Source organism: Neovison vison, chromosome 3, assembly GCF_020171115.1.
Source record: "Neovison vison isolate M4711 chromosome 3, ASM_NN_V1, whole genome shotgun sequence".
NCBI classification, from domain to species: domain Eukaryota; kingdom Metazoa; phylum Chordata; class Mammalia; order Carnivora; family Mustelidae; genus Neogale; species Neogale vison.
Window position 1 is genome coordinate 151,976,354 of NC_058093.1, and position 16,111 is coordinate 151,992,464.

The following is a 16,111-nucleotide window of genomic DNA, read 5'->3' on the forward strand; positions in this document are numbered from 1 at the left end:
TTATTTCTACATCTGGCATCATTTATTCATTTACCTATGGCTGTCTTCCTAGATCTTTCATGAAAAACGACTCCATTCTTCTTTTTCTATTTCAATAATTAATATATTTGTTTAGTTAGAGCCTTAAGGGGAAGATGGATGCAATTAGATTTTGCTCTGAGTTGATTACTGCCAAAAGGATCAACAAAATGAAAAACGAAGTAGAGGAGCGGCACTAGGGACCAAGAGGTGCAACTCTGACCTTGTGGAAGGACAGTCTGCCCACGCGAATTTCTGGGGTCTAAGGAACTTCACCACGCAGGCGGCATTGACCTGCTGTGCTGGTGCACTTCCTGGGCGGAGGCATTGCTCAGAGCCCTCCCCAGTAACAAGAGGAGAAACCCAGAAACAAGATTCTCCTCTTGAAGACCACTGGGACAGATTTTCCTCTATTATAACTAATATCAACTGGAACTAGAAAAATAATGGAGGAAAAGTCTGTGAGAAAAGTTCTTTTAGCTACTTTATTTGATAAAATATAATTTTATTTGCAGTATCCATGAGGACTTCAAAAATCTCCTGGAAGATATTGTCTTCTCTTTTGCCTGATGCCCAGCTTATAGCACAGGGAGATGCTGAGGAGGTTAAGGAGGAATTGAAGAGAAAACAAAATTGGATTTACGGCAAATCTCAATTTAGGAAAATCGTAGGTATACAAGGAAGGAAAATGAACAAGTATGAGGTAGGCCTTTGCGTCCTAAACCTATAATAACTGACTCCTTCCCTTTACATACTCACAGAATGAATGACAGCAAAACTGACCAATTAGAGCACTGACAACGGGGCCTATTCTTGTGTACCTGCCGGCACAGCGGGCATGGCGCTCACAACCCTCACCGACTGGCTGCATCCCGCACTGCGGTGTGGAGCTGCGGGTCTCAAGCTCTGGAAAACTTATCGCATCCCGCCCCCCACGTCCTGGTCAGAGTCTGATCTGAGAAGAAACACTCAACACTCAGCGATTCTCGGGATAGCATTTTGGCAACCATTTTCAGCCGGGACTAATTTGTCCCCTTCCCGGTTGTCCTGGCACTTCGATTCTTGTGGAGATCTTAAGTAAGACAGTGTGGAAATCTGGATGGTTTTCATGCCCAATTGCTGCTGCATTTGTTTAAAAAAATATATAATCCCCTCTTAGGGCAACGGCATAGAATGTAGAAGGAAAAGTTGGTCAATTCTGGGAAGGTACTTGAGAGGAAGTTGAAAAGACCAGGCGACCAAAGTGGCAGTGGGGAGAGTGGAGAAAGAGGAGAGAAAATGGCGGAGGGGAGCGTGGGTTTGACTTTCTCTAGCTTCTCCTGAGGCCGGGGGGGGCAGAAAGGAAAGGAAGCCAGGCAAACAGTGACCATTAGCTGGGACCCCTGCAGCTACATTAGCATAACGGTTATTTCATTGGATTATAGGTGATTTCATTTTTTTTATACATGGTTTCCTAAATTTTCCACATTTTCTACACTAAAAAGTATCTGGTTTTCATTAATGAAAGAAATAATAAATGTTTTTTCCAAATGCTCATTTGCTTTATTCTATGCATGGGGAATCCAATTTTATTGTTGTTGTTGGGACCTCAAAAGAGAAAAACAGTACCTAGCATGAAAGGGGATCATTATTTCGTAGAAGACACGCTAACACAGACTTCTAGGACTATGACATCTCTACCCGAGGACAACAAGGTATCCCTTGTGCATGTATAGTCATAACATTGCCCAGTAGTATGTCTTATACATTTTAGCCACTTGATACTTTTTTAATTGTGTGATCAGAGTAAATAAATGAAGCAAAATGTAACTAACAGTACAAAAGATATATTCTGTAAGAGAACCCTTTTGGCCTCCTGGTCTTGGGATACAAGACATGAAAAACTGGTTTAGGACAATGGTTCTTTCAGCCCACATCTCAAGTTCTCATGGACATTAGAAAGGGGATAAGGTCTCCTGTCTATCAGTTTCCCAAACTTCTGAGATAGAGCACTACACCCATGGTTTCCTTAATGATTTGTTCCACTCTGTTTTCATCTTTGGCATTTATTACTCTCAAGATGAAAGTTTCTGTATGTTTACTAGGAATTGTGTAAGTCCCTTAAGCTGTGTAAAACTTTTCTTTAGAACAACAAAATGTTGGGTGCCTGGGTGGCTCAGTTGGTTAAGCAATTGTCTATGGCTCAGGTCATGAACCTGGAGTCCTGGGATCGAGTCCCACGTGGGCTCCCTGCCCAGCAGGGAATCTGCTTCTCCCTCTGACCTCTCCTGTGTTCTCTCACTCTCTCATAAATAAATAAATAAAATCTTTTATAAAAAATGTTAAGAGTTTCGTGATTTAGTGAAGAAGAACATTCTTGTTCCTCCTTTGTGTGCCCTTTGTGAATTTCAGGGGTATCTATGCTCCATCTAGGGAATCTATTGCCTGGGCTCTGAACACAGAACCAACCTCACTCCCTGGGCTTGGCTGATCCTGGCTCCAAAGAGCTCCTCCTATATAAAAAACTAATTTTAGCCGACACCAAATTGCTAGTGCTTTATTCTGGGCTCCCCCATTTAATCCACTGGCAAGAGTATTTTAAGGATAACTCAGAAGCTGAGTCATATTATTGACCTTGTCAAAGACACAGAAAGTCTGGTGGAAAAAGGGAGTTGATGAGCAAAATCAGGAAAACAGGGGCCCAGCACTTTTTCTGTGCAAGACTGACTCAGTGACTTTGGACAAAGACTTTCACCCTCTGGGTTTTGATTTCCTTGCCTGTCAAGGGGGAGCACAACATCTATCTGCAAACCTCAGTGGGCACAGAAGATCAAATAAAAGTAAGGAAATGCACTTTGAAGAGCAGAGCACCCTGTTCGGATGTAAGGATGACGGGCATGCAGCCTCGGGGAAAGCTTTTCATCTCTCTGTGTCCTTAGATCCTCCATCAACGAGGGGAGCCCCGAGGGGAGCCCCATCTCTGCATGGACTCACTGCCCACCTTCCCAGTCTCCCCAGCCCCTTCACGGAAGGAAGAGTGTAAAAACCATGGCAGCGGCTGCCCGAGGGACACGCTCGCTCTACCTGACTGAGCCCCTCCTAATGCCTCCGACTTGTTCTGAATCCTTATGGAATGGGGCAAACACCAACACCGACTTGCTTTTACAATGTGCAGCTCACTATTCTGAAAGTTACTTTATGGATCCTTTCTTCTTGTAGAATGGGTTTTTATTTCTAGTGATGAAATGTATGGACTTTCACTAGTCTAATTACCTTGAGGATGTGTATCTATCCATCTCTTGTCCCCTGAGAGCTTTGCAAGGTCTTGGGGGATGGTCATGTTTCCTGGGACTTCATTATTTCGCCCGGCACCTAGCACCAAGCTCAATGTCCTCTATGCCCAGCACCCTTGCACGTCAGTGTGTCTGCCCCCTGCCTCCGCGACGCAGTTCCGCATCCCTTGATGGCAGCTGTGCCTCTTAAAAACCCTTCCCCACCCAACTGCTACCTTCAGTTTAGGCAGGAGCCTTTCGTGTACTGCCTGAGGCCACACTCACCACCACGCTCCCATTCTCCAAGGTCCAGCTCCAGGATTTTGCCTTTTGAACACGATTATCTTTCCTGACCCTGGATCCCTATAGCCCCCACTGCTGGCCACTGCGTTAGCATGGATGAAATATGGTCTGCATGTACTCCCTGGTTGTTTCAGGTACACCCAATTAGCCTCTTTTCAGTATAGTATAAGGGACTGAGGGAAGGAGGAGCCCTCCCTTGCTTTTTTCTTCTCTTCTGGTCTCTCTGACCGTCCCTGGCTCTGTGGTATATATTAAGTAACTGAAGAGCTCACATCATTTTTGAGCATATAGGCTTTTTATGAAGCATCATATATATTTCATTCTACAAAGTAGTGAAGACCTCTGGAAGAGCAACAGTTGGGTTTTACTCTGTAATACTTTGCACATAGTAAATGGTCAATAAAAGATTCATTTATCAGAACCTGGGGTTAGCAGGACTGTTCTTCCACATGTTCTCGGGAGCACAGCCAACAAGCACTCCTTCCACCCTAGTACCGCAGGGAGGAGTTTTCAAATAGATATTACCATGATCAGAAATTAAGTGCTTGTGTGTCTGTGGGGCAGAGAAGGGGGAGCTGGCCTAGACCTTCTTACCTCTTTTCAAGTACTATAGTCTTTATCTTTTCTATGCATGGACTTCACAGGAAGGCAGAACGACACAGCATAAAAGGTTCAGGCATTAGGGACGCCTGGGTGGCTCAGTAGGTTAAGCCACTGCCTTCGGCTCAGGTCATGATCCCAGGGTTCTGGGATCGAGTCCCGCATCGCGCTCCTTGCTTGGCAGGGAGCCTGCTTCTCCCTCTGCCTCTGCCTGCCTCTCTGTCTGCCTGTGCTCACTCGCTCTCTCTCCCCCTGTCTCTGACAAATAAATAAATAAAATCTTTAAGAAAAAAAAAAAGGTTCAGGCATTATTTTCAGGCTCCCACAACTGGGGGACATTAGACTTAACGACCTACTAAAATTGGCTGTGCCGCCTCCCACCGAAGGCTGACCTAAGACATAAAGAGTCCTTGGAGGCTGGAGCATGGCTAGAACCACAGCAAAGTTTCCCTTTCTGCACCTGAAGCCCCATTTTCTCATCACCCATTGTTAACTCCTTCTCACCTGGATTTGGCATCTAACCCACCAAGCCTTAACTATACGGGGCACTAAATAAGTAAGACTGAGTTTTTCTGTTGCGTTGGGGTCACGGATCTGTTCATACATATCCTCATCGCCCATAAACTCTGCAGCTTCTGGTCCTGGTGGCCAACCCCATTCTTCTTAATTCACTCTTCCTTGACTCCCTGGTTTTCTTTCAACACTTCCAACATTTCTTCTCTGCATCTTTCCCAATCTCTTCTGATTCTGCTTCTCTCTTTAAGGTGGGCCACAGGGTCCCTCCCCTCCACCCTCTTTTCTTTATTCCCTGTAATTGTCTCTCTTGCTCTGTATAGAACTGTCAACTGTTGCCTTTACAATTCATTTCCTTGTACACCAACCAGACTCCTTCCTGATTTCTGTAATTCTGTTCATAGACTACAGTTATCTGGGGCTAACATATCGGAATCATCTTTGACTTTAGCTAGAGAGGGAGAGAGATGAATCAAGAATGACTCATTATTATTTTTTGCTTGTGTACCTGAGTAATGAAATCTTTAGACACTTATAATGTGGGTGCTAGGCTGGGGAAGGAAAGGCAAACAAGAATGGCTAATTATAATACTGTATGAAGAGTGCAAAGTTCACCCAACCTTGACTGGGGAGGGGAGAAAGTGGGGTCAGGAAAGAAAGACAAAGTATAATTTGGTCATTTCATGATTTTGCCTATTTTAAGATTTTTTTGGGGGGGCAGATAGAGATCACAAGTAAGCAGAGAGGCAGGCAGAGAGAGCAGGGGAAGCAGGCTCCCTGCTGAGCAGAGAGCCTGATGCAGGGCTCGATCCCAGACTCTGGGATCATGACCTGAGCGGAAGGCAAAGGCTTTAACCCACTGAGCCACCCAGGCGCCCCACGATTTTGCCTATTTTAAAAATGACTTCCCACTGCCTTGATGAAGTAGAAGTCCCATACCATAAGCACATGCCTGGTGGTATAGGGCAAAACCCCTCTAACTCAGGAGGACAACACTGTCTTCTGACCTTCTCTGCCTTGATCCCCAGCTGCAGATCCTAACCTCGATAAGTCCGGAATAAGCCCTATTTCTCAAATAGATCTTGGGTACTTCTACCTAAATACCTTTATTTACATGGTTTCCTTTCTGCACTGTGCCTCCCCCCCACGTCCCTACCATCTCCAATCTCCAAAAGCCTCCTCCATCCTTCAAGATCCATCTTAAAATGGCAGCCACTTCAAAGAAGCATCCGGTGCATAAACAATGAAGTTTGGAACACTGAAAAAAAAATTAAAAAAAAAAAAAAAAGAAGAAGAAGCATCTCTGATTCCACTTCTCTACTCCCAAGGAAAACATGGAGATGGCTCACACACACACACCGTCCCTCCCCCCCACCCCGCACCCCAGGCAGCCCCAGCACTTCTTCTAAGGCTCTCAGATGGCCCTTACCATCTGCCTTGTAGAATTAGTTCCATCTGGTTTCCTCCTCTGCATTAATAGGAGAGACTTCGGGATTATAATCTCCTTGAGGGCAAAAGCATCCAGTTACTAATCCTTGAATTTCTCCCCACCCCAGGACTGCATCAAGTCGTGTGTGTGTGTGTGTGTGTGTGTGTGACCAAAGAAATCCATTTTACATCTTCCCTTGTCTTTATCACCGCCTGCCCTTGGCTTCAGTCAATCGCACTGAGCAAAATATTGGCACGAGCCTGTGCTATAATCCTAGCAAGTATTCATTCCCATCCCTGTTAATTTGTAGAATGAAAGAGGTGGGTTGCTGGAGGGTCCTTCCAAAGACACCATCCTCACCTCTGCCCACTGGCCTGCCAGTCTTTAAAGCGTGCTTTATTGATTTCTCTAGCCTTCTTGAGAAAGGCTCCATGCTGTATCAAAGCCAAGTCTGTCGAAACTGTAAGTTCTCTGCGCCCACACCTGAATCTGCATAATTCCCCACAGCCACAAAGGTATAAATAAAAACTTCCAACAGGACAGTGGAACGTTTGCCAACTGTGGGAAGATAAATGGCCTGGGGATTTCTTGCTCCAAAGGCAGAATGGCTTGATTTCTGATTTTAATGTGGAAAAAGAGATGCTGGGAGTCTAAGATTTTTTTTCTTTCATTGCCAGAAAGTTATGGGTCACAACATTTAATTTGATTAATTCCCGGTTTCCAAGAGAAAACCTTAGGAGGAACCTTGGGAGGCCCGATAAAATAAGTATGTGCAATTGTTAAGACAGGAAAGGAAAAAAAATGACTTCCATCAGAGCCCACAAAGATTGTTTCCAGTCCCAAACATGGGTCTCCAGAGACAGCCTGGAAACCAAATTATTGTCCAATAGATGCTTACCTTTTACAACAGCTCACAGCAAAAGAAAACATATAGCTTAACATCTCTCCCACAACTCACCTTTCTAGTTTTTTTTTTCTTCTTCTTTTATTCTCTCTCTCTCTGCCTTCTCCTCTCCCTGCTGTTAGCTTCCAGGTCTGAGCTCTTTTACCAATTAGATATGTATCATTGCATGAGTCACTTGACCTTCTTAAGACTCAGTGTGCTCATAAGCAAAATGAGATGTTTCTGCTACATTGTTACGATTCTTTTACTTTGGAGTCTAGGCAAAGGCAAGCCTGCTCTGTCGGTTCCCACGCAGGGGGTCGCATGCATGCTCTATCCTTTTTGCTAAGGTGATGACTGTGGCTGCTGCATACACAAGGAGTGAGTTAATCGGTTGGCGGGGTCCAGGTAGGGAGAATGCCATCTTTTCTGAAAGGTGACATCAAATGGCTGGATGAAGTGGCTGGAGCCAAAGACGAATGGGGTGAGTCACAAAATTTAATACGTGGACCTGAGAGATCTGTTGTGAAATCTCATTGCACAGCTAATTAATCGGCCAACTTGGCCAATAACTTGAGAGTTTTCTTCCTACGTGTCCAATCTGCGTGTGCATGTGCATGTGTGCGTGTGTTTGCGCTCAAACACGGCCTTGTGTAAACTTGAGACTTTGAGAATCTGAGACTGTCAGGTCTGGTCAGAGCTTTTCCTACCAGAGTCTCACCTGGGAAAACAGAGGGTGAGAAAGATGAAGAGGTCTTCCAGCTGGTTAGTGTGGGAGACAAGACCAGGCCAGGTGCGCATGATCCTGTTAAACCACACAGCAGCCATTAGCTAATTTATCTCTCATTTCCTCCCACAGAATGACCCAGAATTCAACTTGGATTAAGATTAAACAGACTACACTTCATCAGCTTTTTATTTTTCACTATTTTTTTTCCTGGCCTTAACTTTCTCCTCCCTTGAGTCTTCCTCCTTTTCTTCCATTTGTAGAAAATGTACTCCGCACATTTTCTTTTGTATAGTTGGTTTTTTTTTTTTTAAAGATTTTATTTATTTCCTTTTGTATAGTTTTCATGTCATCTCATCTATGTGGTTAATTCCCTCATCTGGATGCTTGCTTGAAGGAGGGTTTTGTCTTATTTTTGGCTTGGGCATCCATTTCCTGCCTATGAGTAACAACAGCGACTGACTCCCCAAATGCCCCACGATGCCGATAAGAGGAGCTGGCAAAGGGCAAGACAGAAGCCACAAGAAGGGGTAGAGAGTCAAACAGGCTCAAGGAAATCCAGCCACCTGCATGCATGGCAGGATTCTGATATCGGAGAGGTGAGCTAAGGATTCATTTTCAGCATCCATTCATCATGAGGAAACTGACTGATATCTGGGGACCCGGGATGGCTACCTTGACTCATAGCAGCATTAGACTAAGAGGTAACATAGGTAAATTGACTCTTTACAGTGTTTCTCCAACATCTGATGGGAGCCTGGATAGCAATGGTTAAGATGTCTAAATATGAGGTCAAAGCATGCAAAAATTATTCTGTGGTCTGAACAGGAAGAACATAACTCAACCAGAGACCCCTTCCACCAGCTAAGAAGTTGGCTTTGAGAGCACGTGGCATCGTTCTAACTATGTGTTGTCAAACTTGGACAGGTTTGCTCTTCGGGGACTCTGCAGCCTGTCAGGCTACGAGAAGGGGTGATGCCTGGTGAGAGAGGTGCACATGAGCCCCCATCAGGCTTCTTCCAACTTTGGGAGTCTGTGGATGGCACCTTCCCACTAGTTATCATTATTTGGTGCCAGGCAAGCATTTTTATAAATGGAGATTAAGCAGATGGTATCCATTTAGAAAATAGGTCAGAAGAGCCACTGCCTTCTGAAACAAACAAACAAAGCAAAAGGAGTAAAATGCAGAAAAATGGTGAAGAGCCTTTGTGACTTCTAAGCTCTAGGTGTGTTGTAAGGGGGCTAACAAGACAGTGCATCGCTCTGCAGGGCAGGGGGCTTGGAGAATGGATGCTTTTCCAAGCAGGAAAGAAGAAATGGAGCGTGCCGCTAAATGAGGGCTCTAATTTCTGTCTCCATAACGGTAATGACTTCCATCAGCTCTGATCTCAGGCAATGCTCAAAGTCCTCCCCTGACTTAGCTCCTAAATCTGGTCCTCAATGGGCTAAAGGGTGACATCTCTATATAAGTTGTAGCTATTTCGGAAATGACTAGCTCCTGTGAAAAAGGACACTGGGATGCTAAGGGAGTGAATCCAGAGCGGAGGAGGAAAGAGACGGAGGGAGAGAAGCTGTGAGAAGCTGTGAGGAAATGATGCTTTTTTTTTTCCAAGCAGGACCCTCAGTATCATTCATGGAAGCGACACCTTGACTGAGGTAAAGTCTCTGGAAGGTCTCTCAGACCTTCAGCCTCCCACCTTTGAATGGGATGTGGTGCTCTCTGGAGCGTATCAGAAATAGAGGGAACATTGAGAATAGAGGCGAGGAGAGGCCAAAGTTTGGAAGGGAGGTGAACGGCTGAGAATCTGATCTGTTCCGGTAAGATATTCCACAAGATGTGCAGGGACAACAGACACAGTCATGTAGACATAGAAGCCACCAACGACTGTGAGTCATTAAAACATTGAAGAGAGAATTAACTCCTGTAACACAGAGGTAGGCACCAAGAAGTGGCGAAAATAACTGCGAGAAGCCCAGGGCAGTAAGAACACAGACAGAAGCCTGTCCGTGTCGATGTTTCCAGGGGGATGGCTAGAAAAAGTTGGGCCCTAAGGGGTCCTTTTACACTGGTTGGGAATTGAATAAAGGGATGTCGTCTTTCCTTAATTACTCTCTCTGCAATCATCACATCATCGCTGTGCAGCTGCCTTAGGGAGAGGCTTGTAACTGGAGAATGGTTGGGTATCTGAGAGGAAGCACTATGGGGGGATGGACGAGCACCGAGCCAAGGACCAGGACCTGTATGGTCTAGACTTGGCGCAGCTACTGGGTGGCATGTGGTCAACTGCAGTGCGGTGACCAAAGCCCCAGGCTTGTTACCATCCGAAGCCATGGCTTTCTAAACCTGAGCGGGTCACTTGATCTCTGAGCCTCGGTGTCCCAGTGTGTAAAACAGGAATGAAAATACCTCTCTCTTCTAAGATTGTGGGGTACGTGTTATGAAGAAAGGGATGTAAAACGGTTTTAAGAACTGAAACATACTATACAAAGAGGTCTGGCCCAATCCTGTCGGTTACGGGTGGTAGACAGTTCCACAAAGAAACAGAACGCCATGCTAAGGGCCCATATAACAGAGTTAGGCCTCGTACCCAATTCTTAGGTTGAATCCACCTTTCTTTTAGGACACTGTCATGACGCCTGTTTCTTTCCTCCTGATATGGCCAGATGAAGAACTATTTAGAAGATGGGGAGAAGAAGGGGAATTCTGAAGAAAGCAATGGCCACCATAGGAGCGCCAACCCTGGGAGAGCTGTATGGCTAGAGGGCGGGCACCTTCTGAGACGGCGCACAGGGCTCAGAGACGGATCTCTAGCTGGGAACTCTCGAGAACTGAACCAGCACCCAGAAATCCAGTCCGACCACAGAGAAAATCTCGGTAAGATTGCCGAGAAACCTGACAAGAAACAACGGGTAGAGGTTTCAGCCTCTGAGATCTCGCTTCTCAGGTCTGGTAAGTTAGGATCCCTGCTTCTAGGTTCTTTTAAAATTTTTTTTTTTTTTAAGATTTTATTTATTTATTTGAGAGCGACACAGTGAGAGAGAACATGATCGAGGAGAAGGTTAGAGAGAACCTGCTTCTAGGTTCTTAACGATAGCATGCCACCATTCCTTTTTTAGCTAAATAGTGCCAAGAAAGTACAAAAAGTAAGAAGACCCTCTGTGCATGGCTGGTTTTGGACCCAAGCTTCAAGGTCACTATACTGGATGAGAAAGCAACAGCTTTTCTCACCTAAAAGTTTAATCTGGTCACTCCTGTCCAAGGGGGCTTAACTTGGGCTTTGCATAGCAAACAAGTCCCTTCAACAAAGTCTGATGACGAGAAACAGGGATACCCGGGTGAGACCACCCTCTCTGGGCAAACCTGAAGTGTGGGACATTTATCACCTTCCGCAGGAAACATCACTGCTAATTGGTCTTTTCATTAGACAAGGAGAACATCAACCACTATAGCAACTCACAAGCTAGCGGCAGTTTGGGGCAATCCTTAAGTGCTTTCTAACTCATAATCATATTTCTTCTGAAGTCTGCTGGCCTAGAAAAATGACTCTAATTCCTCATGAATACACTGCCCTCGCCCTCACTAATGGTGGACTCCCCCGGAAGGAAGATGGCGAGCAAAGGGTGCCCATCACCAAGAGAAGAGACAGGTGAACCAGCGATGATTAGTCTTTTAAAACCAGGCTGTGGCCAGAATGCTTTGTATTATCCGGGGTTAGCGGGTAGCAGGAGAAATGCTTTTAGCTTCTGTAGGTCCTAGGAAAGGAGCGTCTACTCTTTTCCTCACAAACAACTGTTCTGTTCTCCAAGATTCTTATCACTTATGCGACGTGTGGACAGGGACCAAGGGATACTTAGGCAGAAGTGTCAGGCTTCGATGGTAAGAAAGGTCTGTGTGGGTGGAAAAGTTAGCAGGAAATCCTGCCAGCAACTGACAAGGAATGAGCTCTTTCTAGTAGCAACCAGTACTTCAAGTTTAGAGATTAGTGGGCAAAATCCCATTCCCAGCAGACATGCCAAGAGACACAGCAGTAAGGTTCCCATGGGGGACAGGAGGCGTGTAGCACCCTTCGGCCAGGCTCCCTCCCCTTCCTGCAGGGAAATCACGAGCCAGGGCTTCACTCTGGGGGCCTGTCCAGGGCAGCTTAGCAAATGCCCACAGACAAAGACAGGACAAGAGGGCCTGGGGCCATGGCTCCCTCATTAGCTACCCTGGAGGCTTCACTGGTCGGTAGGTTCCAGTGGCTCTGCTGGAGACTTCTCCCCTGGGATGTGAGACTTCTGGAGGTGGTATGCCAGAAGGAGGCAATAGTACTCCTACCCAACTTTGACCTTCTTGGGATCTTGTTGGCATTTTGGAATGGGTTTCAGAGGTTTTACCCAACTAGCAAGCTGCACCATCAGATCAGATGAGGACCTAAGACCAGCATCTTTAATAAAAAGCATAAATGTAGTGGGTGTGGTTGGCGTCCACGTAGCTACTGGGGGTGTCTCTGGGCCCACGGTCCCCAGACAATGACTCTGAGAGAGGAAAGACCACGAATGCCAAATAAAAAATGTTATCAAATGTGCAAGAATGCCCATTTTCACTTGGTTCCTACCCCTCTGCAAACCGGTGCCTGCAATGTGCCCACGATGGCAGCCTCTGGAGGAGCAAAGGCCAGCGATTAAGTAATAAGAAAGCCCAAGCCTGTGGAGCAACGTGGCCTTACCTGGAGACAGGGAAGACTCGTAGGAGCTTCTCTCCTTGCGATTCATCTTGAAGGCCTGGATGTCCTTTTCCCTGTATGTCCCAAAGCCCTCGTAGCTCCTCCTTTTACTCCCGCTCACGTCACTGTCCCACTTGTCATTCGAAGGGTTCATGTCACCGAACACGTCCAGGCTCTCGGGTCTGGTGCCGCCGCTGTCGCCACTGCCGCCGGAGTACCTTTTCGGGCACGCGTCCGCAGGCTCGCCGCCCAAGTCGCCTTTGTCCTTGGCCTGGGTCCAATGCTGGGCATCGGAAAGTGACAGCGTAGACAGGGTGTCCACCTCAAAGTTGTTCTTGGAAGCTTTGTGGCCGGCTTCACTGTGCTGGTGCTTCTGCTTCTCTTTCGGCTTGTTCTTCTCGCCCACCAACGGGAGCTCCTTGTCCGCACCGCCCAGCCGCTCGCTCAGGATGTGGCTGGAGAAGCTCGTGGCTTTGCCCGCGAAGAGACCGCTCATGTCATGGGTCCCCAGGATCCGGTCTTCCTTGTGCTTATGCTTGTGTTTGTGTTTTCTCTTGTGCAGCCGACCGCTGGCCAGCCCGGCGCCGCCCGCCTTGGGAGGGTTCAGGGCCGGCTGCCTGTCCCCGAGGCCGATGCCGACCGGTCCCTGCAGGTGGACTCCGTGCTTCGCTTTATGCTTCGCTGTCCCCGACATCTTCACGTGGGAGCTCGTGTGGAACTGAGGAGGCGGCACCGTCGGCCTCATGAACGGGGACGCGGCTCCGAGTGTGTGCGAGAGGTACAAGGGAGCTGGGTACTGACTGTAATAACCCAGGTTCATCATAGGCATTGATGTGTAAGGCATTCCATAGGGTGCATAGTAACTTCCACTGGGAATAGGGTAGCTGAACCCTTGTAAAAAAGGCACCTTTGTCATGGTGTCATTGGTTTTTGCGGGCCTACCACGCTTCTTCTTGGACTTCAGGTCTGAGGTCCTGCGAAGATAGAGCAAGGGGTCATACTGGATATATGGCACCGGGTAGTAGTGATCAAAATTAATCCGGAAAATGCTGGGGTACGGATTCTCGTGGTAGAAGGTGTAAGTCCGGTGGGAGATCCTGAACACCTGGAACTTGGTGACGAGCTCCTCCAGGTCCGCCAGAAACTGCAGGTCGTCACGGTTCTGCAGGCTTTTCCGCTTCCTCTTGTGCTTTGGCTTCTTGAGGCTCTCGTGGGCCAGAAAGTTGTCCACCATGAGATGCTTCTGCCGGTGGCCGTGCCGGGTCTTCGTGCTGGTGTCGGACGGAAGGGTCTCCGGGTTGTCCAGGGAGCAGAAATCAAAGGAGTACCTCCGTCGGGATTCCGAACTCTTCTCCGCTTGGTCAGACGTGCTGTTGTTGTCCGTCCCGATGCCGCTGTCGCTCGGGATCGTCTCCTCGCTGTGCGACTCGCTCACAGGGGACAGGGTGATCTCCTTGAGTGACCCGATCTCGCAAAGGTGGGACGGCGAGTTGGCCATCAGCCTGGGCGGGGACAGCTTCCAGGCTCCACTGTGGATTCCTTTCTGGGTTTTGGTTGGAAGAGCACTGATGGGCTGGAGATTTGGCATAGTTTTCAACTCTGAAAAATTGGTTTCGGTGCTGGCGGGGCTCAGGTTGCCATTGGACCCACCCAACTGCGTCGAAAGTGGGTGCATAGCTGCTGGTGAAGACGCCACAAGTGACTGAAAGTTGGAAGGCACGGCTGGAACGTCCGGCTGGCTAGAAACAGGCCTAGGGTGCTTGATGGCTGTTTTGGGTTCCTCGGATGGGGGAGGCAACTCTGCTCTTGGCTTCCTGCCCCGCTTCTTGCCGATGTAGATGGTTCCCCTCTTGCTGACGTTGATCTGTTTGCCCAGTTTGCTCTCAATGGCCGCTGCCCCCGGGCTGGTCTCCGGGGGAGCTTTGGCCTTCAGAGCAATGTTGCTGGAGCAGGATAAGATCTGGTTCAAGATATTTTTCCTCTTGAGTGTTTTCATCTTGTTGATGGTCTTGATGGTCTTCTTATCCAGTACCCCAAGCTTTCCAACTTTTTTGTGAAATTTCATCTCGCTCATGGGCTTGTCCTCTCCTGGCACCAGCTGGGCCAACTTAGCTAAGCTGCGTCGTCTCTTTCTTTTCTTCGTGCCGGGGAACTCCCGGCTGATGGGACTGACCGGACTGGTGGAAGTCCCCTCGTGAATCGTCTCCACCGTGAGCAAAGGCTGCTTCTTCGGCCGCCCCCGCTTCTTCTTGACGGGCGTGATCACAGTAAGACTGTCTGTGTTGGTGTACAGAGGGCTGGACGGGGTGATGGGGTAGGCGGACGGCGGTTCCACCATCAGTTTATCGGACGTGGCCATGACTGCCTCCCGGAGCATACTGGTGGGCTTTGGTTTGCTGCACGTCCACCTCCGTTTCGCAGCAAATTTGGGATGCTGGATTTCTGGCAACTTTCTGGAGGGAGAGTGGTCCGTGCACGTTGGAGGCGTCATGATCATGGGGGGCTTTCGCTGCTTGGTCACACCTCCAGGCATGACTTTCTCAGCACTGCCGCCCACTTCAAGGCCAGCTGAGGGCGACTCGTTCTCTATCATTTTACTCAATTTAGGGACCCGGGGATCTTTCTTATTTCCCTCAGTGTTGGCAAGTATCCTGTTAACCACTTCACTGCTCATGGTGATTCCGGAAGCCAGGGCTTTCTCTGGCTTGATCTTTTCCACCACCGCTTTGATGGACTGCCTCTTTTTCCTCTTATGGCTGGTTGGATCTAGACAGGGTGCCTTGATAGGGATAGTAATCCGGACATGGCTTGAGTCATTTTCAGGATTACTGACAGAACTCGAGTTCTGCCTGGCTGGTGATGCCTCGTGGGCATTGTCTGCAGGGTAGCCTTCCCTTTTCCCTTCCGTATTGTCAAATGCCTTCTGGGCATTCTTGACCCAGTCCAGGTCTGGGTTGGATATGGTTTGACTTATCACATCTTTTTTACTGGACTTTTTCTTGCTGCCTATAGCAGGTGGTTCTGGGGGCTCCTTTGTGACTCCTCCATCCTGGTCGACCAAGGGCTGCAGCCCGCTGCACTCGCCAGAGCTGCTGGGCGGGGCTGGCGAGCCGTGGCTGCCTGGGGAGGGGACCACACCTCCCAAGAGCAGATCTTTGCTGCTGGTGGACAGCTGGCTCCACGTGCTCCCTGCACTGCCTTTCTTACCCTGCGCCTTCGCAAAGGAAGCCATGGGCTCAAGAGCGGGCATCTTGCTGGTGCTTGCAGTTTCTCTGCCAGACTCCGGACTGATAAAGCAATTCTGAGTGGCGGGTCCACTGTCAGAGTTGGTGGACCAGTCCATGTGGTTCTGGCTGCTGCTTTTTTGCTGGTGCTTTGGTTTTAAGGTGTCACTGGTGACGTCCTGTGGGAGGCCTGGGTCATAGTGGAGACTTGAGTGTTTCTGTGGCCGCTCGTAAGCCTAAGGGCAGGGGGGGAGGGAAGGAGAGAGAGAGACAAAGATGAGCATGTCAGAGCCATTTAAAATTGAACGTCAAGAGGCTTACTTATTTGAAAGTTGGAAACAGCTATCTATAATTCCAGAATGCTTCTGGAGGTTTTCTCATTCGCAGAAGTAAAAACAGGTGGCACTCATTTGGAACATTAATAAGGAGGCTTTAGTTGCTATCTTCACCGTTCCCC

The 16,111-nt window shown here is 48.0% G+C and overlaps 1 protein-coding gene across 5 annotated transcripts in view; it reads right to left on the minus strand.

Moving 5' to 3' along the window:
* The window catches only part of SETBP1 (SET binding protein 1), a 367,943-nt gene that overhangs the window by 92,075 nt on the left and 259,757 nt on the right, over positions 1-16,111 (minus strand). For all 5 annotated transcript variants that reach the window (XM_044243069.1, XM_044243064.1, XM_044243065.1 and 2 more), the window contains exon 4: positions 12,434-15,890. In XM_044243069.1, the coding sequence (XP_044099004.1) occupies positions 12,434-15,890 (3,457 nt within the window). The remainder of the gene's footprint in view (positions 1-12,433; positions 15,891-16,111) is intronic.